We start from the raw sequence: 20,089 nt of genomic DNA on the forward strand, positions 1-20,089 counted from the left end.
TTGAATCTTATGGTTTAAAAAAATTAAATATTGATATTTTTGGTGTATACGTTAAATAAATAATTAATTATCATAAGTATCTTATTTCGAACTAATTTTCAATCCGTTAGGAACATTTCCCATTTTTTATGGAAACTATTTATGTTTTGGAAACTTGTAGTCGTTTAGATTATTATTTTAATTTTTTTTATAAGAACAGTATTTAAAAATCGGTTAAGTTTAAATGCGATTCCGTGACTTCGAAAATAATTGCAGCCTTATTCAAAGCGATAGGTAACTTCGAAAACAGTCGGAGAAACCATTCAACCGATAGGCAGATTCGAAAATCGGCTGCGATAAGCCGGTGTGACCATCGCCAGATACTGTTATCGCATTGCGCCTTAAGGCCGCTCCCTTCTCTGGTAACACTGACGCATTTTCCTTAAAAAAGTCGCAAATATTGCAAATTCTCGGCTGTTTCCGCGGTCTTCCCCCTCGCCATCATGCTTTACCTGGAGGACTACCTGGAGATGATCGAGCACCTGCCGCAGGAGCTGCGCGACCGCTTCACGGAGATGCGCGAACTGGACCTGGCAGTGCAGAGTGAGTGGGCCAAAACAAACCCCAAGCCGCCTCTATAATCCGGGCCATTCTGTTCCACAGACAACATGGACTCGCTGGACAAGAAGGCGCACCTGTTCTTCAAGCAGTGCAAGCGCGACGAACTGCAGCACGAGTCCATGGACACGGAGTTCCACAGCCTGCGCGGCGAGTACTTCAAGGTGATGGAGGACGCCGACGAGAAGGTGGCCATCGCCACGCAGATCCACGAGCTGGTGGAGCGCTACCTGCGCCGCCTGGACAGCGAGCTCTTCAAGTTCAAGTGCGAGCTGGAGGCGGACAACAACGGCATCACCGAGATCCTCGAGCGCCGCTCCCTGGAGCTGGACGGCAACTCGACGGCCGCCACCGCCCTGCTGCTGAGCATGAATCAAAAGGAGAACCGCTACTATGGCGCCAGTTCGGCCAACTGCCTGGTCAACAGCTCCACGGGCCACGCCTCCGGGGTCGCCACCGGCTCCTCTGCCATTGCCCTGGTCAGCGGAGCCGCCGGCACCGGCGGTGCGCTCTCCAGCATCTCCACGGCCCAGCTCAGCTCCAGCCAGCGGCATCGCAAGCTGGAGAAGCGGCGCGAAACCATTTGCACCGTGCCCGTCCAGGAGAAGCGCCCCAATCTCAATCACTCTCTTCCTGTGGTCGCCCCCGGCGCCACAACAGCTGCGGCGGCTTCCTCTTCGTCCGCCACAGCGGCCGCAGCCGTTGCCGGGCTCGGCAACGTCTCTTCCGCCCAATCGCAGGCTTCCAACCACATTGGCAGCGTCGCCGCCACACATCTCACTCTCCCAGTGGCCGTGGGCGTGACCGGCGGCAGCAGCAACCTGGCCGGCGGCTCCATGACCCCAGGAGCCGGCTCCCTGGTGCGCCAACTGCCCACGAACCTGGCACACAGCGTGTTGAGCGGCTCGGGAGCAGCAGCCACGGCAGCGACGGCGGGAGGAGCCTCCACACCAGTTGTCACAGCGGGTTCGGGCCACGCACACGCCCACAGTGGGCACTCGGCCGGCGGAGCCACGGTCACCTACAACCTGCAGCAGCTGGGCGGCGGAGCCGCCGCGTCCAGTGCCATTGCAGCGGCAGCCAGCCAGGCGATCGTGGCCACGCAGCAGATGCAGCAGGGCCGGCGAACGGCCAGTCTGAAGGCCAGCTACGAAGCCATCCACGGAACGGCCGGCACCACGGCGGAGTTCTGGTCGCAGGCGGGTCAAAGTGGCCTGCAGCAGTCGTCGGCCGGAGCGGTGACCGTGGCTCCCGGCACAGCGCTGGCCACCGGCGGAGCCAGCGCGAGCGGCGCCGGCTCGCACCACTCGCACTCCCAGTCGCACCACAGCAGCCACGGGCACGGACATGGCCATGGGCACGGCCACGGACACGGGCACCACCACAGCAGTGGCGGCCACAGCGGCCACCACCAGGAGAAGAAGCAGAAGAAGAAGATCACCACTGCCCTCACACTGCCCACGGTGCAGCCGCCGGCCGGCTCCTCGTCCGGCAATTCGATTGGCTCGGCGTCCTCGTCGATGAGCGTGGAGTCGGTGGGCAAGCTCTCCACGGCGGCCATGGCGATGGCGACGACGGCGGGCTCGACCTACATGTCTGTCGGCGGACAGACCCTGGTCGCCATGGGCACCGCAGGAGGAGGAAACCTGGCGGAGAAAGTCGCCGACGGCGTGCCTGCCGGCATGATAGCCATGAACCTGCCCACCGCCGCGGTGACGCCCGGCTCCAGCCTGACCATCGGCGAGAACGGACTCGTGGTGGAGCAGACCAACGAGGGCGAGTGGTCGTACGATCCCAACGAGCCGCGCTACTGCACCTGCAACCAGGTGTCCTACGGCGACATGGTGGCCTGCGACAACGACGCCTGTCCCTACGAGTGGTTCCACTACCCCTGCGTGGGCATCACGCAGCCACCCAAGGGCAAGTGGTACTGCCCCAAGTGCACCGCCTCCATGCGGCGCCGGGGAAACCGAAAGAACTGAGGCTGACTGCGCCTGCTGGCGCCCCTCTTCCGCGGCGGGGGCGGCGGCCTGGGCACCTGGTCGCGTCGCTAGAGGGGATGTGGGCTCCGAGGAGCAGAGGCAAAGTATTCAATAAAATAAGGTCAGCAAGGGAGCAGCCCGTGTTGTCATTCGTGGGGAGAGTGAAAAGGGGTTCAGGTACCATTCATAATTCGAAAGAGGTTTCTCTACCAGGATCTCCCCCAAAGTGGAAAAGGAAGTGAGGCTTCTGCGGGTCATTCGTGGGGAGAGTGGAAAGGGGTTCAGGCACCATTCATAATTCGAAAGAGGTTCCTCTACCAGGATCTCCCCCAAAGTGGAAAAGGAAGGGAGGCTTCTGCGGGTCCGTTTCCCATCCGAAAAAATACCAAAAACTTGAGTTCAAAGTTCCCGCCTTCGAAAATCATCGGCAAAAGTGCAAGTGCAGCTGCGGAATCATCGCACGGCAATCGAGCCGATAGTGCACTGCGAAAGCTGAAACGCCTCTGGTCACGCTGAAAAGAAGAAAAGAAAATTTCCAGCGTCATTTGGGCAGGAAAATTGGTAAACAATAAAGCAAACAAAAGGCTGCGAACAGTGCGAGGCAGAGCGGAAAGGGACTTGGACACCACTTTCGACAGATCGGTTCGAGAAACGGCCTCAAGATTGGCAAGATACGCAAGAGCAAGAAAATGAGCTACAACGAGAAGTCGGAGGCCATCACCAAGGAGGAGTGGCTGCAGCGCCTGGAGCAGTTTCCCTTCAAGCAGGCGGACATGAACCGCCTGATCATGAACTACTTGGTCACAGGTGAGCACCGAGCCCCAGGCTCTTGGCACCCTGCACCTGGACTCAGCCGCTAATCCCGGGAATCCCCCGTATCTCCACAGAGGGCTTCAAGGAGGCCGCCGAGAAGTTCCAGCACGAGGCCGACCTGGAGCCCAGCGTGGAGCTGAGCAGCCTGGACGAGCGCATACTCATCCGCGAGGCGGTGCAGGCGGGGCGCATTGAGGAGGCCACCCAGCTGGTGAACCAGCTGCACCCGGAGCTGCTCGGCAGCGACCGCTATCTGTTCTTCCACCTGCAGCAGCTGCAGCTGATCGAGCTGATCCGCGCCGGCAAGGTGGAGGAGGCCCTGGCCTTCGCCCAGAGCAAGCTGTCCGAGTCCGGCGAGGAGGCCATGTTCGAGCTGGAGCGCACGCTGGCCCTGCTCGCCTTCGAGAAGCCGCAGGAGAGCCCCTTCGCCGACCTGCTGGAGCAGTCGTACCGCCAGAAGATCGCCAGCGAGCTGAACTCGGCCATCCTGCGCTGCGAGCACAGCGAGGACTCCACGCCCAAGATGATGTTCCTGCTCAAGCTGATCTTGTGGGCCCAGTCCAAGCTGGACAGCCGCTCCATCAGCTATCCCAAGATGAAGAACCTGGAGACGGCGCACCTGGAGCCCAAGTAGAGCGCCTAAGGCAACTGCGTTGGGGTCGGGATCGGGATCACACCAAGAGCCCCGCGATCGCCCCTTCAAATTCTTTTGCTAATGCTATTGCTATTGTATCTCTTTTAATAAGTATGTATGTATGTATGCTGGATGTACGCAGTAAATTATTAAATAAGTAGCCGTGCGAGTTGCTCCTCCAGTCTCACCAGCCGAACACGAGGTTCATGGCCTTGTCCATCAGCCCGGAGCTCTTCTGGGGCACGTCCTTCGAGGGCGAGATGGTGTTTTCGTTGCGGACCAGCTTGTACGACTGCTGGGCGAACGGCCGGATGGCGACGGGGCTGGTCGGGGGACTCCGCGTCGTCTCCGCATTGGCCAGCCCGCTGTTGTTCTCCTCGTCGAGCACCGACCGGTCCGTGCAGCGGGCCACGCCGACCATCACGTTGCCGGCGATTATCTTGTGGTTGTAGTTCAGCGCCTTGTCGCTCTCGATGCGCGACGAGAAACGCACGTGCACCCAGTTGCCGTTCTGCGGAGCGTGCACCACGTCCACAATGGTCCCGCAGAGGGTGAAGTGCTGCAGCACCATGGAGCTGGCTCCGGGCGAGAAGCCGAAGATGGTGACCCAGAAGTCGGCCAGGCGGGAGTTGCCAGTCGCCGGCGAGGCAGTGGCCCCCAGCGGCGAGCACAGGGCCCGCATGGAGGCGTTGATGGCGTTGGGTGCCCCGGGGGCGAAGGAGTCGTTGGTCTGGTAGCTGCTCTGCATGCTGTGCACGCTCTGGTACGGCGACTGCAGCTGCAGCAGGCTGAGATGCCGCTGCTGCGGTGTGCCGCTCTGCTCCCGCAGCGAGTCGAAGAGCCCCTGGGTGGGCGGTCCCGCCTGGTGGTGGCTGTGCGTGTGGGCGTGGCCGGGAGAGGCGTTGGCGCCAACTGCCGACTGGGAGGCGTTGTGGCCTCCTTGGGCGCCGCCGCCGAACAGAGTGCGGCTGTTCAGGGCGGAGCGGTTGAACTCGTGCGGACTGCTGGCGCCTGGGGACGTGGCTGGAGAGGATGTGCAGTTAGTTTCTGGAGGATCGGGGCAAGCCGTCGCGCCAAACTCACCGAAACTGACATTGTAGCGCCCGGGCTTCGGCGACAGCGTGTTCTTGTGCGGCGTCAGGCCCTGCGGGTCGCCCAGCAGAAAGGGCGGCAGGTACTGGCTCTGGTTCGAGCCGGGGCTGTTAACCGGGCTGCCCAGGGTCATTGGCTCCATCTTGGATGCGTGCGGCGGCTGCTGGGCGGTCTCAGAGGGCGAGAAAAAGCGTTGGATTCGATCGGGACGCCAACGATCGCACAGCTGTCTCTGCAGTGTGGCCAGACCGGGCGCGGGCGGAAATCCCCGGCGCCCGCACGGCTGGGCGGTATTTTGCTGGCCTCACACCAGCGGGTATCTTGCGGCTCTCCCGGAACGGTCACTCTAGCGGCCACCTCTGAACAACAACAGCACGCGTCGCGTCTCTCCGCCTTTCTCCTTTTTTTTTTACACCACACTCTCCTGGCATTTGCTCACGATTCCGTGTCGCGCGTGATTGAATCGGCAGGCCAGAAAACCCAGTGTGCGCGCAGTGTCAACAAACACAAGTTAAAACCCCCGGACAACGCAACCACATACAAATTCCAAAAGGCGGAAGCAGACGCCAGCGACCAGAGGCAGGACTTTCGCAGCGAGCGAGAAAAGGATCGAGAGAGCGGATCAACGGGAAACAGGGCGACATGTGGAGTCCGACGCACTGCAGTGTAACGGGTGAGTGGGGCCAGCGACGGGCCGCAGGGCGGGGACACCCGTTTCTGGCTGTGTACTTTACGGCGAATAAATCGCATTAAGCCCAAACTCGTTTGCTGCGCGTGTGTGAGTGCCGTGTGGCGCTGCACTGCGTTGGTGTGCGCCCGAATATTGTCACTACGGGCTTGTTGTTGCTGCTGGCCGCAGCTATTCGAAGTTTCACTTTCCCCGCGCGCGCCCGCCGTCCGCCCGCGTCCTCCTGGTGGCAGCGCCTGCCTCTCCGCCCTTATCGCCGCCCCGCTGGCTGATAAGATAGTTCGCCTGCCGAGCACCTCTTACTCACCGCTGGAAAATGGCCCCCGCCCAGGCCTCCCCTGCCGCTGTTTACCTTTGCCATTGCCTCGTCTTTCGTCTTTCGGCGCTTTGATTTTCGGTTTGCTCAGGGCCGACCGTCAATGCGAAATCGCGAATTCCACCGCGGATGCGTGACAAAACACAAAGCGCGCTCCCCTCGGCTGTTCCCACCTCTGGCCCCGCCAATTGGCAATTATGGCGGCGAATGTCGGGCAATTACTGCGCCGCCGCCAGTCGATCTTCGATTAGTTGGCAGCGGGGTGCGAAAACTCTGGGACGGGGCTTGCCAGCCCCTGGAAGGTGTCCGCCCCTGTGCGTTGAGTCACCTGCCCGCCAGCCAGAGCCGTGGAATGTGTGTGCACAAATCGGGAAGATAAACACGGGCCCCGGGGTGCAGATACAGATACAGATACAGCTGCGGCTGCAGATGCAGATAGATTCGCCCCGCCACCTTGAACTTGCCCCGCTATCAGCAGGCAGTGCGTTCTTTGCGCCGCCCGTCACTTATTTTGCGTATTTGCACAGCGCTCGGTGCTTTTGATTCCAGCAAACTGCGATTGAGCCCGGCGCTGACGTCACGGCGGCGAGCAAACAAATCATCGCCGTGGCTCTCCCCAATTCGCCGCGCTTCGCCTTGTTTGCCTTTTCGCACACACTCACGCACACCTGTCAATATTTGCCCGTTCCTCGGTGAGCACGGGATGAGCGCGCGCTGGCGAACAGCTGTTTCCGCTGCTGTTCCCAGGGCTGCTGTTCCCCCTCCTGGCAGCCGGTCGGTGTTCCCACACAGAGGGAAAAACTGGACTCCATTTGGAGGTTTTATATGAATATATACATATTACTTAAAAACATAAACCGTGGCCAAATCTAAACCTCTGCTATCTTTAATTAAACATTAAGACCTGTATGATCCCAGACGATCCCAAGTCTTCATTCGCTAGCGCTCTTGTCACTATATAAATAAAATAAATAAGTAAATTAGTCGTGACAACTTTCGTGAGTAATTTTCTAGATTCAACAGCTTTCATATACGAAAAATGTTTGTCAAGAATGCAAATAATGCTTGTTTTTTCCTCTGTGCAGCTGTAATACTCCCTCGTTAGAGCCCCCAGGCACCTGGATGTTCACCACTTTGTTAGTGGCTTGTCGGGCCCATTTCCCCCCGGAAAGTTCCTTATCGACGGCGACTCCACCCCGAAGTTGGCAATTGCGTGCCTTATTTTTAGCCGTAAATTCTTGGCGGCCACTCACCCAACCGCCCGTCTACGGACACACCTGAAAATACGTGAAAACGAAAATTCCGCAGCGGGAGATTGTGCAACGAGCGCGGGCAGCCAAGCAGACCCAAGCAAAGCAGTCGGCTAATTTTCCTTTTCATTTCCATTTCGGTTTGGGCGCAGGCTTCAGTTTTGCTGGCTTTTGCAACGCATTTTCATATGCGGCTGCAGGAAAATCAGAGCGGGCTACCCGCCCTTTTTATCAGCAAGGAAAGGGTCGGGGCAGTGAAAAGCTGTTAACGGGGGACTTAAACAAGTCTGCATTATTTAATTTCCAACAGTTCAATCAATGGAACCCGGAATTAAATGTTGAAACCTAAGGGTTTTCGGGGAATCCACCTCATACATAGTCTATAAACATTTAAGTTAAGAACAGAAGTGATATCAGATTTCTGCATCAGAAGGATTAAATATTACAAATATTATTACTATATCATCTACAACAATTCAATCAATGGAACCCAGAACTAAAAGCTGATACTTGAGTTTTTCGGGAGATCCACTCAATAAATAATCCGAATAATCCGACATACAAGCAAAGCTCGGAAGCGATTTAAGATTTCCGCTATGTGGAAACATAAGAAAGATTGGATACTATAAATATCATTATTATATTGCTTACTTCTCAGCAATTTAATCAATGGAACCCAGAACTAAAAGTTGATACTTGAGGTTTTTTGGAAGCTCAACCCGATAAATAAATCGATATACATTCAAACAAAGCCCAGAAGGTAGAAATGTCAGAAAGGCACAGGTTATTGATTATTACAAATATTATTATTATATTGAATAATTCTCAACAATTTAATCAATGAAACCCAGAAATAAGAGCTGATACTTGAGGTTTTTCGGGAGATCACGATCGATAAATATATAATTAAAGCCGACAAGCGATATTAGATTTCCGCTAGAAGGTGGAAACATCAGAATGATCGAATATTACAAATATCATTATTATATTGCTTACTTCTCAACAACTTAATTAATGGAACCCAAAACTAAAAGCTGATACTTGAGGTTTTTTGGGAGATCACGATCGATAAATATATAATTAAAGCCCACAAGCGATATTAGATTTCCGCTAGAAGGTGGAAACATCAGAAAGATCGAATATTACAAATATTATTATTATACTGATTAATTCTCAACAATTTAATCAATGGAACCCAGAACTAAAAGTTGATACTTGAGGTTTTTTGGAAGCTCAACCCGATAAATAAATCGATATACATTCAAACAAAGCCCAGAAAATAGAAATGTCAGAAAGGCACAGGTTATTGATTATTACAAGTATTATTATTATATTGAATAATTCTCAACAATTTAATCAATGAAACCCAGAAATAAGAGCTGATACTTGAGGTTTTTCGGGAGATCACGATCGATAAATATATAATTAAAGCCGACAAGCGATATTAGATTTCCGCTAGAAGGTGGAAACATCAGAATGATCGAATATTACAAATATCATTATTATATTGCTTACTTCTCAACAACTTAATTAATGGAACCCAAAACTAAAAGCTGATACTTGAGGTTTTTTGGGAGATCACGATCGATAAATATATAATTAAAGCCCACAAGCGATATTAGATTTCCGCTAGAAGGTGGAAACATCAGAAAGATCGAATATTACAAATATTATTATTATACTGATTAATTCTCAACAATTTAATCAATGGAACCCAGAACTAAAAGTTGATACTTGAGGTTTTTTGGAAGCTCAACCCGATAAATAAATCGATATACATTCAAACAAAGCCCAGAAGGTAGAAATGTCAGAAAGGCACAGGTTATTGATTATTACAAGTATTATTATTATATTGAATAATTCTCAACAATTTAATCAATGAAACCCAGAAATAAGAGCTGATACTTGAGGTTTTTCGGGAGATCACGATCGATAAATATATAATTAAAGCCCACAAGCGATATTAGATTTCCGCTAGAAGGTGGAAACATCAGAAAGATCGAATATTACAAATATTATTATTATACTGATTATTAGATTTCTGATTGAAGGTGGAAACATCAGAAAGGCACATGTTATTGAATATTACAAATATACTTATTATTTTGTTTCATTTTCAACAATTCAATCAATGGAACCCAGAACTATAAGCTGATACTTGATAAACATACAAGCAAAGCCCAGAAGCGATTTCAGATTTCCGCTAGGTGAAAACATAAGAAAGATCGAATATTACAAATATTATTATTATACTGATTAATTCTCAACAATTTAATCAATGGAACCCAAAACTAAAAGCTGATACTTGAGTGTTTTTGATAGGCACGATAGGCAATTAACGAAACCATAAAAGTAATGTGATCAAATTTTAGCTAAAAAGTGGAAACACCAGAACGACCCAAGGCTACAAATATTTTGTTTTTAAAATGTTTTAAGATTGGGTTTTCCGCGAATAATCCCCGATTGAAGCATCATCGTCATGGGGAAATGTTCCCAAACCCTCTGCTTTATTCACCCTATATCCCGCTGTGTTCCCTGGATCGATAGGAAATCGATGCGATGAGAGCCGGAGCGGGTGCCCCTTGGTCACGGGCAGATGCCGTCTCGAGATTAGGCCCCCTGGGGTCCCCCCTCGCATCACCCGCGTCCATCTGCTCGGGACCGTTTTAATGCGGCGCTGTCGATGCACTTATGCGAAACAGTTACGTTCCATTGGCCGACCCATTTAGCCAGAATGGAAGCGAACCAGCCGCGCCGAGCTGGAGCGGATCGGATGGGATCGCGTCGGATTGGGGAGGGGGCAGAGCGGAAAACTGGTCTGGCGCTGGACGGGATCTCGGGCCGAAGCTCCGACTGCGGCTCGCTCGCATCGCGGGTCTGCAATTGATTGCTTTCCAGTGCCAGTTCGCGGCCAGTGGCCACATTCCGCCAGCGCTGGCCGAAACCTCCTCCGTCCATGAACATTCACGCTGGGAATCGGGTTCTCGGCGGCCGCTTGCATTCGTATTCAAAACACGCCCGCTCCCCCTGAGCCGCTCCAAATGCTAATTGCCTTTCGTTTGGGAAAACTCCGCTCTCCGCTGGCTGCCTCTGCTTCTTCCACATTTCCCATTTTCCATTTCCATTTCAAAATCGCACGGCTTCGTGGGTTCAATGCTTGCGAGCAAGAAATTGTTTATGCATGGCAATAAGCGATCCGCAGCTGGATGGTGGGATCCACTGATAGACCGCTTACTCCGATCGCCGCCTCTGCATTTTCGCATTTTCGCACGATCCGCCGTTGCAGTTGCAACACTAAGTGCGGCTAATGCTTTTCATCAAACGGGATCTGTGCTGCAATGCCGGGGCCAAGAGCGGCGGACTGGCCCCGGGCGAGCTTGCAGCACGTGCTGGACCCCGGCTGGCAGCCCTTAACCCTCGACCCGCCGGCCCCTGGTTGGGACGGCTTCTCCGGCGACCGTTGCAAAAGCAGCCGCGGCACCTGGCCAAAATCACTCCGCAAGCGAGCCCCTAGAAGAGCCGAACTCGGAATGGGAACGAGGCAGTGCCTCATTAGCATGCGTGCTTGGATGCCATGCCCAAGGAGCATTGGCCTCGGCCGCAGAGGCACTACTGTGGGTACTCTGCCGCTGGCACTCGGCCACGCCCCCGCCCCGGGCGGAGTGCGAGAGCAGGAAAAGTGGAGCACGAAAGTGCGTGCTGGGAATTCCGCGCTCGAAGCGAGCCGCAAGAAGCCAGCAGAAGAGGCTACGCGGCTGCACTGCTTCTGGGCGAGGGCTGGCGGGGATTGGGCATGGCCCCGCCAATTAGACTCCGCACACACACTGCGATCGGCCGGGCATAATCCCCGTGACTGGTGCGATCTTCATTCCGATGCGCGGGCACCTGAGGTTTCTCTTCTCTGGGAAATGTGGAAGTAGATGTGGAAACAGACGGGGAAATGGAAATGGAAACGGTCACCTGTGGAGCTCCAAAGCGCTGCAGTGCGGGCACAGAAACCAGCAGAGCAGCCGGAAAATCAAACAAACGAGCGCAGGCCCCCGAGAAATGATTTCATTGAAATTAATTAACCCAAAAGCTGACCTCGCCCCTCCGCGCCCTCCCCTCTCGGCCCAAGCACGCAGGCCGCTCGCAAAGGTCAACAATATGCGACGGCAGATGTTTATTCTGCTGTGCCTCTCCCCGGGGTCGCGTAGAACAAGAAACAAAGGTGCAGTCGCTTGTTTAGGAGGCTTTTAGCTGTAATTGACTGCGAACTGGGGAGCACTGGGCTGGGGCTAAGGGGGTTACTTCTGGAAGCGTAGCTGGGTAGCCGGGTAGCCGGTAACTGGGCATCGATTGAGCATCGACCGGCGCTGGGAGATTTCTCTTTTTGGCAGCGGAGCCAACCGTTACTTTCGGCGGCGTATTTGGGCCACGCGCTGGAATCGAACGACAGGTGACTCACGGAGCGGTGGCGCTCGGCGGGCATGAGTAATCCCCCTGGACGCTCCCTGCCCGGGTCTCTACTGCAGCCATGGATTTGCCCCGCGTTTGGCGGTATTAATTGAATCATCGCCGCCGAAAACTCTCGGCTCCCCGCCCCCTGCACGTGATTGGGTCGAACTCGAAATGGGAAAAGTGCAAAGAGTGTTGGGCTTCTGTTTTGGCAGTGGTTTTATCGCCCTCCGTCGGATCGTAGCACCCGGGCACGGGGCGCTGGTGCTCACATGCTGGTCCCCGCCAGCCGAAAATCAACTGCGCCACAAATTGGCACAGTGGGCTGCGAGGTGGATTCGGGGGAGCCCAAAAATATCTATGTTCACCAAACTGGTGAATTGCTGAGCTGCTTAAAGTTTAGAAGAAAATATTAGGGCAGAGGGAACCCAAATGGTTCCTCTTGAATTTTTACATTCTTATGGGTTTTGATTATTAATTAATTATTTACTTAAAATGTTCTTTTTAATTTAATTTTTAAGTAAACAAATCGAGGAAACCACAGCTATCACCTTATCTCATTAGAAAACTTTATCTTTCCATAATTTTAGTCTATTTATACTCAAATTATGTGGTGTAGGGTGACATCTCTGGTTATCAGAGATTCCAGATTCTGAAAATGCTTCCTAAAAGTTCCCAGTATAAAAATATAAATCATGATTTTTCAATGAAATAAGATGGCAACTCTGGTTTTTAACAATTCCAGATTCTGATCATAGAGTTTGCATGGAACAGATGGACGAACAGTTTAAGAAAAACCCCACAATGCTTCAAGTTAATAGTGCGCACTCCAATAATTCTGAGCTATGATGAGTTTTTATTGAAATGAGGTGACAACTCTGGTTTGGGGAACACCCCAAATGCCTCCTAAAAGTGCCTTGCTTAGCTCGATTTCGGCCCACTGTGGCGGCGGCGTCAGTAGTTTCGAGAGGCGGCCATAAAAGCGGACCAACTTAACGGTTTCGCCGTTGGCGGATTGCTATTTGGTTTTGTTTTTGGCGCAGCTTGCCTTGTCTGAGCTGCTTTTCCCCCGCCTCGTTGCCATTTAGCATTTGGCATTTCTATTTCGGGGCGCCCCCCATGCAAAGGCCCACGGCCGTCGTCCCATCGCCGCATCATCTCATCGTCGCGTTATGACGGAGTCGGCCCGGCAGGCAGGGCCTTCGGAGGAGTCCATCGATCTCTGGCGGATTTGCATGAACCGCTGCACGAAGCTGCCGGGCGGGTTATTGACAGCCGTGCCTCCGTCTCCTCCGCTTCCAACGCCATTAGCCACCGGCTATTAACTGGGGAAACACCGAGCCAGAGCCGGCCAAAGATGAGCCGGTGGCCACGCACTATTGATCTCTGGCAGCGGCTGGATTACCGATACTCGAGCCCCGCTTTTGCCCTGTCTTTAGCCTCAATTATGGGCCACTGAGACAGAAAGGGGGAAACGGGGAGCCGGGAGAAATGAGCCGCAGCCCAGAGATCCCAAATTGGCTTAGAGGCATGGCAAGACGGGAAAAACTGTCAATGCGATAATAATTATGAGCCGAGCGCCCGCCCACCGGGAGGCGGAAGGGGCCAACCTGGCTGGGGCGAGCCTGCACTCGAAGTGCAACCGAAAACGACACCGAATGCGAACGAGATGCACAAATCTGCGGGCCAGGCCCATTGTGTGGCGCTTTCCCGCTTTTCTTCTGGCCGATTTTCACCGCCTTTCGTTGACACCGCTTTTCACTTTTTGCCATACTGTTTGTGCCCGGTAATTGCTTCTTTTCCCTACAACTCTTTTTCGTTTCTTTTCTTGCCTTTTGTTGGCATTACGAAACGCTCGGGGGATTGCGAAAACAGACTTTGTGCAAGTGCACAATCACATTTGAATAATCGAAATGTGTGGCAGCTGCCGGCGGGGAGGGTGGAGCCCCTCCTGCCACCCGGTTTCCGCATGCGGGGTGCACATCTGGCCAGTGGAATGACCTCCCCCGGGACAAGCCCAAAATAGATGTCTCCGAGCTGCTCGCTTCGGTTTCGTTCTGCCAATGACTTAATTTCGTCTCCGTTTACATTTCGACTGCCGTTTCCGGCAGCTGCGCGGCCAAAACAGCCCTGAACTGGAATCGGATTCGGCATCGGCGGAGCCGGCGCCGAGGTCTCCGCACCAAAGCCAAACAAAGTGCGAATCTAGCCAGCGATTGTCGCCAGTCGCCAGTCGCTCGAGTGAATCACTTCCCAAATTTCGCGGGCCCGTCCAGCGGACCCAAAAGCAAATTCGAGTTTCACTCGAGCGCCTCGTGACCTCGAGCGCCCGACCAGAGCATCCGGCAGATATGAAAGCCACCAGCGACACGCCAACCACGCAACCGCACAGCCGCGGTTCGCATCCCATGCCGTCCCAAATCTCGGCTCCCAGATGGCGAACGCCACTCCCAGCATTGTTTGCACCGGCCGACTCCTCCAGATACATTTATGCATGGCTGCGGAGTTCTTCCATCGGCATTTGTTCTCCAGATGAAGTCTGATCCACAAAATGTGGATCACTCGTTACATTTGTCACACTTAGTTGGGGCTAGAATGTCAAACTCACACTTGTTTTGGTGAGCATAATCGTAAGAGTTAGTGTAGCATTTATCAGAAGCATGAGCGACATATTCAGCAGCATTACTCACTTCCTGATGTGGGTCGCCGATGCCGCGGGATGTGATTCAAACCGCCTGGTGCCGAGTAAAGATTGGAGTGCTCCTGCCCTTGCGAAAACAAGTTGCTAATCCCTGCCAAATTTCCCCTCCATTACAGTGCAGCGAGCGCGGGGCCTGCTCACCAAGGGCAAGAATGGCACCAACAACTGCTTCGTCACCATTGCGCTGGGCAAGGAGAAGTACCAGACGTCCGTCAAGGACAAGGCCGAGACGAGCGTCAACTGGAACGAGGAGTGCGAGCTGTAAGTAGAGAGCTTCTGTGTGCCATATCTGACTCTAATCCAATCCCTCGCACAGCAAAATCCCCGACCAGGGCAACCGCGCCGAGCTCACCCTGACCTGTCTGCACCGGAACAATCTGGGCATCGATGAGTTCCTGGGCCAGGCCTCGCTGCCCCTCAACGAGATGGACGTGTACGACCGGCCGCGCGCCAAGTGGTTCAAGCTGGAGAGCAAGCCCGGCAAGGAGAAGAAGAACAAGGAGCGCGGCGAGCTGGAGGTGCGCATCGCCTTCGTGGTCAAGTCCGGCTCGCTGACCGACCTCAGCAAGAAGGACAAGCACAAGTCTTCCATTGGCCAGCTGGCCAGTTCCGTGGGCGGCAGCCTGCTGTCCATCGGCAACGGCGAGAAGCGGCGCAGCATCAGGAAGCTGGCCGGGTCGATTAGCTCCAAGCTGCACCTCGGCGGCAAGAAGAAGCACCCGGAGGCGGGGGCCGATGACGGCAGCTCCTTCGGCGGCTCGTTCGCCAGCCTGGGCACACCCAACAGCTCCAACGGCAGGGGCCAGAACGGCGGCAGTGGGCGACGACGGGGCGGCCAGCGGGCGGGCGAGGCCGATCCCGGCGTGATCAGCGAGGACGAGGACGAGTTCGTGTTCGACAACCTCTCACACAAGAGCTCAGGCAGCTCGCTCAACATCCAGCGCACCGGCCTCCAGCCGCCGCCAGTGGGAACGCCCAACTTCGCGCCGCGCCACCCATCGCCCCTGCTGAACAACGGACTGGCCGGCGTCGGAAGCGGCAGCGGGAAAGGTAAGCCAGCGGTTTTGCCAGCGACGCTCGATGAGGATGCGCCCATCGACGCGGAGATGGAACAGCTTGAGCTCGATTTCAGTGTCCGTGCCCACGCCCGCGCCAACGCCAGCGGAAGCGGAAGCGCCAGCACCCTGCCGCCCCCCTCGAAGCCGCCGCGCATCCCTCTGTCGCAGGACGAGCAGCCGGCTGCTGGAAGTTTGGAGCGGGAGAAGCCCAAGGAGAAGCCAGCCGAGCTGGAGAACGCCAAAGATGAGTGGGCGACCAAGTTGTATGGCAGTGGCAAGTATCTGGAGATCGGTAGCAGTGACTCCTTGAAGCGCCGCAGCTGGGAGGATCGGGTTCCCCTGGCGGCCAGTGTCGAGGAGCCGCCGCCAGGGCCCTCTTCCAGCTCTTCGTCCAGTTCCAGCTCGGACAGCGAAGACGACGACGAGCACCCACCGCAGACAGCTCCACCACCAGTGCCTGTGCCTGTCTCTCTCCCTGTTCCGTCCGCTGCTGCTGAGCCAGTGGTGGCCACCTCCACCTCGCTCTTCTCCCCCGAGTCAGAGCACCGCAACTTTGATACGTTCAACGCCAGCTTCGCTAAGTTTGAGCAGCGCAACAGCACGGCCATCTTTGCAGATGAGCCCGAGTTGGAAGACCTGACCGTGGAGCTGGAGAAGCCGGCGCCCACACCCACAGCACGCCCCAAGCCACAGCCTCGTGCCTCGGCCGATCTGAGGGCAGAGGAGGAAAAGGCCAAGGAGGAGGCTGCACGGCAACTGCGCGCCGAGGAAGACGCGCGCTTGGAGGCGGAGCTGCGCCTGAACGAAGAGCGTCTGCGCGAGGAGGAGGCGGCCATGCAGAGAGAGCTGGAGGAGGAGAAGGAGCGCCAAAAGCAGCTGCAGCTGGATGAGCAACAGAGGCGCGAGGCCAAGCGTAGGGAGGAAGACCAAAGGCTCCTAAGTTTCGCCACACGATCCACTTCTCAAGAGGAGACCGCTCCAGAGAAAGAGGAGCTGAAGCATGACGGGGAGCTTGTGCCGAAGCCGGAGCCAGAAGTTGAGTCAACAGAGCCGGAGCACAACTTCCTAACGCCCGAGCAGTCGCCCAAGGAGTTCCAGACGAACGGCAGTGGCAGTGGAAGCGGAGAGCGCTGGGAAAAGCGGCTGGGCAAGTTCAAATACGGCAACAAGCGAGGTGAGCTGATGAACCCGATCCGATCCGAACTGAACCGAACAGAACCGAAACCACACTAAATCCAGGGCGATTCCTGACCTCTCCACAAAACCTGGCGGCGGGAAAATCGCTGGCGGATCGCGAAGCGCACACGAAACCGAACCAAGCTAACTTCCAGTCAACGCTGTCATCTACCGCGTCATCCTCCTCCGAAGCGATTCCCGTGCCCCCTGCTCCCCCTGTTTTTCCCCACCACACCTGTCTGTCTTTCCCGTCTGTTCCCTTGACTGTTTTATGTTGTTTCCGTTGTGTTTCTTGCATCCGCCAGTGAATTCGCATCGGAGCTTGAGCTACCTCAGCTCCTCCCTCATCCGCCCGCCTCTTCCTAAGCGTCTCATCTAACCATCTCTCTTCCCTCGCCGCAGATAAATACAACAACGACAACGAGAGCAACTCGCCTAGTCCCAAGTCCACGGAGCGCATAATTATTGGCCACGAGAAGTCGGGATCCCACGCGGAGCGGCGCTCCGAGATATCCGCCCAGCTGGCCAAGAAGTACGAGGGCAAGTCCCGGGAGGTAAGGGTCCTTTGCGTATCTCCTTTGTCTCGAGATGCCTATGTTCTTGTTTGCCATCAGGAACTGATGCTGATTGCCAACGGAATGGAGAACGAGGCTCTGCTGCAGCGGCAGCGCGTGAAGGAGTTGGAGGACTACCTGGACAACCTGCTGCTGCGCGTGATGGAGACGCACCCGAAGATCTTGCAGAACCCCTATTCGCGCACCACGTCCGCCAAGAGGTACGCCACCTGGTCGTTCTGGTCGCCCACCCGGGCCACGCCCACCCACTAACCAACTGCATGACCCCGACCGCCGGTAGGATTGTTGATAGCCGATAGCAACTAGCCCCTCGAGATCAAAATTCGGTGTCGCACTGGATGGAAATGATTTTGATATATTTTGTACTGTACATGATGTGTTCTGTGTGCTCCGTCCATTCGCCTTAAATATGAACAATCCTACTTCGATCCGAATGCGCTTCTCTACTAACCCCGTGTCCTGCCAGCCCCAAGCAACCCCAGACAACCACCACCCACCACCACCCACACCCGCCATCTGTTCGTTTTGTTCTGTTTTGTTCTGTTTTGTTTGCCATTCCTTTTTAACCGAATGCATTTTTGTGATTTCTCTTTATTTAGTTATAAAAATTACATCAATATGAATGACTTTCTAAAGTAAGTGCTCCGCGCATGTTGCAACTTGCATTTAAGTAGACACTTAACCAACAATCCCCCAACAACTACAACATCACCACCAACACCACAACCCCCGACTACAACAACAACTGCGAGACACGAGTAACAAGAACTGAGGCGACTCTGGCTGAGAAGAGAAGGAACACCCACGGCGGGATCGAAGTAAGGAGAAGTACCGATGACCCACTGACTTTTCACCCCATCTTCGCAGTCTCTCGCCCGCTTGCTCGCCCCGCCTCTGACTCTGTCTCTATCCAACAGCTCGCTCTCTCTTTCCCTTTCGCCTGGCTGTTGTGTCGATTTGTCGATGGTTTCCCGCTCCCCTAGCGCCTAAGACTACCCCACCCGCACCCACTCACCCAGCACCAGCACTTGTTGCTCCTCTTGCGAAGCTTCGTTGTACTTACCCCTCTCTCTCTGTGTTGCAGCGGCTAACTGCAGCCAAACGGTCGTCGCCACCAACCGGTCCACTTGTCCCAGAACGGCTGGAGGAGATGTGCGGAGCCTCGGGTGCAATTCAAGTGACCGAATCGAAACACTAACCCAACACCATGTTGCCTTTGTCGTGAACACCGAAATTCAAGTGCTTTCTAAACCGTATTGCTAAGAAGGGGGAAACTAATGAACACAGAGCCTACCTGCTGAGGAGTGCTACATTTTTATTGATATTTTCGAAGCATTCGTCGTTTTATGTTTGCCCCCACTAAACCGAACTAAATTAATTGTACTATAACTACCATGTTGGGCCTGGCAACGCTAGGCCCTTGATTGCCCGATTCGAGTCCTTGTCGATTGATTGAAATTATCCAAGAGTATTTTGTTTATTTTTTTGTATGTCCGTTTTTTGTAACATTGTGCAAAGAGTTTTCAAATTTTTGTAAAGTGCTGCGAGGGAAGTGGCCTTAGTGGAATAAGTTTTAAATTATTTATGTTTAGCAACTAAGCGAGAGGGGGGAAGGGGGGCCCACCCGGCTCCCCCGCAAAAACACCACACACAGTTGAAATATGTTGATACTACAATGATTTTACTTATTGATATACACGCAAACGGAATAAAACCATTTTTAACATTAATAGTTCTGAGAGACTTGTTTATTACGAAATACCTGAAATATGGTGGACACTGTGCGTTGAAACAAATTATAAATAAGTGTGCCTGGTTATTTGGAATATGCGAACCTATCTGATCCATTTCTGTAAACATCTGCAGGATACAGAGGTCCGTTAAAATTGAGAGACTAGTTCGCTTAGGAACGGACTGACGGACATGGTAGATTCACTCGCCAGTGATGCTGATAAAGAATGATAATACTTTTCGGGAAACGCTGTTCTGGATGTCTGAGCTAAAAAATTCCCTCTGCGAGGGTATAATAAAATGCATTTTTTTAACAGAGAAGGCTCTCCTCAAAAAAGAGGGGTAAAGTACTTACGATGAAGACATAATGACCCAAATAAAAATTGGAGTTTAAAATATTCTAGTAGGGTTACAAGTTACAACATTTTGATTATTTTTTGTATTTTATTGATTGGTTAGATATAATTGACAATGTAGTTCTCTCCTTGTCATTCAGATGACTTAATTTTATTGCATTTGGATCACAATCAGGAAGTAGACCCTCTTACCAATATTTTCGATTATAAAATATGATTATGTCCCGGTTTCTTAACGCGTATCATATTTGTTGTTACCCCCACACCCGAATCAGTTTCGTCATCTGTACTTATAACCTCTTTCGGCGTTCTGGAACAAACTAAGTCTCTTTTGGGAAATCAGACTTTATGGTATATATTATTCCTGGATGTTGTCAGGTAAGACCTTTGTAAGGGTATTAAGAAACCACAAGCTGGTTCTATAGGGAGGATCTGGTTAGTAGTATAATAGCCTGCCCTATTTCACCAACATGGCACGATGTCTTGGCCAACGCTTTAGAATGGGAGATCAGAACATTGCCGTCTAAGTGTTTGTCGTAAGTTTGACTAGAGTTCTCATTGGCTTCACCGACCTTGCGCAGCTCCAATCCCATAGTGGCTATAAGGAAACAGCTACCACGCAGGAGGGAATAGGACTTCGTCAGGTCATACTACCCGAATTGCCCATTGGAGTGGGAGCAAGT

At 53.5% G+C, this 20,089-nt stretch overlaps 4 protein-coding genes across 11 annotated transcripts; 3 read left to right on the forward strand and 1 right to left on the reverse strand.

The window, feature by feature from the left end:
• The first annotated feature begins 123 nt into the window (after window positions 1–123).
• Window positions 124–2,712, forward strand: LOC108035815 (inhibitor of growth protein 3). Its single transcript, XM_017111563.3, has 2 exons — window positions 124–582; window positions 643–2,712. Exons 1-2 carry the CDS (start codon window positions 483–485, stop codon window positions 2,577–2,579), a joined length of 2,037 nt encoding a protein of 678 aa, XP_016967052.1. The 5' UTR covers window positions 124–482; the 3' UTR covers window positions 2,580–2,712.
• A 354-nt stretch (window positions 2,713–3,066) lies between these two features.
• On the forward strand, window positions 3,067–4,190 carry LOC108035782 (glucose-induced degradation protein 8-B homolog). Its single transcript, XM_017111503.3, has 2 exons — window positions 3,067–3,386; window positions 3,467–4,190. The coding sequence occupies exons 1-2, from the start codon at window positions 3,269–3,271 to the stop codon at window positions 4,024–4,026; spliced, it is 678 nt and encodes a 225-aa protein (XP_016966992.1). The 5' UTR covers window positions 3,067–3,268; the 3' UTR covers window positions 4,027–4,190.
• Window positions 4,114–5,369, reverse strand: LOC108035781 (nucleoporin Nup35). Its single transcript, XM_017111502.3, has 2 exons — window positions 5,110–5,369; window positions 4,114–5,049 (listed from the first exon to the last, which is right to left on the reverse strand). Exons 1-2 carry the CDS (start codon window positions 5,258–5,260, stop codon window positions 4,211–4,213), a joined length of 990 nt encoding a protein of 329 aa, XP_016966991.1. The 5' UTR covers window positions 5,261–5,369; the 3' UTR covers window positions 4,114–4,210.
• A 76-nt stretch (window positions 5,370–5,445) lies between these two features.
• Window positions 5,446–19,049, forward strand: LOC108035780 (MAP7 domain-containing protein 1). 8 transcript variants are annotated; one of them, XR_007763527.1, is made up of 7 exons: window positions 5,446–5,791; window positions 14,627–14,771; window positions 14,827–16,742; window positions 17,147–17,298; window positions 17,359–17,519; window positions 17,919–18,137; window positions 18,404–19,049. XR_007763527.1 is itself a non-coding variant. In XM_050885461.1 (6 exons), exons 1-6 carry the CDS (start codon window positions 5,761–5,763, stop codon window positions 18,408–18,410), a joined length of 2,412 nt encoding a protein of 803 aa, XP_050741418.1. In that variant the 5' UTR covers window positions 5,446–5,760; the 3' UTR covers window positions 18,411–19,049. The 8 variants fall into 8 exon arrangements, 6 of the variants coding, with proteins under 6 accessions (XP_050741418.1, XP_016966985.1, XP_016966988.1 ...); XR_007763546.1 differs by having other exon boundaries at window positions 5,449–5,791; window positions 14,827–15,560; XM_050885461.1 differs by lacking the exon at window positions 17,919–18,137.
• The last annotated feature ends 1,040 nt before the right edge of the window (window positions 19,050–20,089 follow it).

The sequence above is a fragment of the Drosophila biarmipes genome, chromosome X, assembly GCF_025231255.1.
Source record: "Drosophila biarmipes strain raj3 chromosome X, RU_DBia_V1.1, whole genome shotgun sequence".
Lineage (NCBI taxonomy): Eukaryota > Metazoa > Arthropoda > Insecta > Diptera > Drosophilidae > Drosophila > Drosophila biarmipes.

Excerpts from the sequence above, each read along its gene's own strand:
- LOC108035781 (XM_017111502.3), bottom strand. The coding sequence starts at position 5,260 with ATGGAGCCAATGACCCTGGGCAGCCCGGTTAACAGCCCCGGCTCGAAC. Across the intron at positions 5,050-5,109 it reads GCGCTACAATGTCAGTTTCG|CCACGTCCCCAGGCGCCAGC; the intron begins GTGAGTTTGGCG and ends CATCCTCTCCAG.
- LOC108035815 (XM_017111563.3), top strand. The coding sequence starts at position 483 with ATGCTTTACCTGGAGGACTACCTGGAGATGATCGAGCACCTGCCGCAG. Across the intron at positions 583-642 it reads ACTGGACCTGGCAGTGCAGA|ACAACATGGACTCGCTGGAC; the intron begins GTGAGTGGGCCA and ends TCTGTTCCACAG.
- LOC108035780 (XM_017111496.3), top strand. The coding sequence starts at position 5,761 with ATGTGGAGTCCGACGCACTGCAGTGTAACGG. Across the intron at positions 5,792-14,626 it reads GACGCACTGCAGTGTAACGG|TGCAGCGAGCGCGGGGCCTG; the intron begins GTGAGTGGGGCC and ends CCTCCATTACAG. Across the intron at positions 17,299-17,358 it reads ACGAGGGCAAGTCCCGGGAG|GAACTGATGCTGATTGCCAA; the intron begins GTAAGGGTCCTT and ends GTTTGCCATCAG.
- LOC108035782 (XM_017111503.3), top strand. The coding sequence starts at position 3,269 with ATGAGCTACAACGAGAAGTCGGAGGCCATCACCAAGGAGGAGTGGCTG. Across the intron at positions 3,387-3,466 it reads CATGAACTACTTGGTCACAG|AGGGCTTCAAGGAGGCCGCC; the intron begins GTGAGCACCGAG and ends GTATCTCCACAG.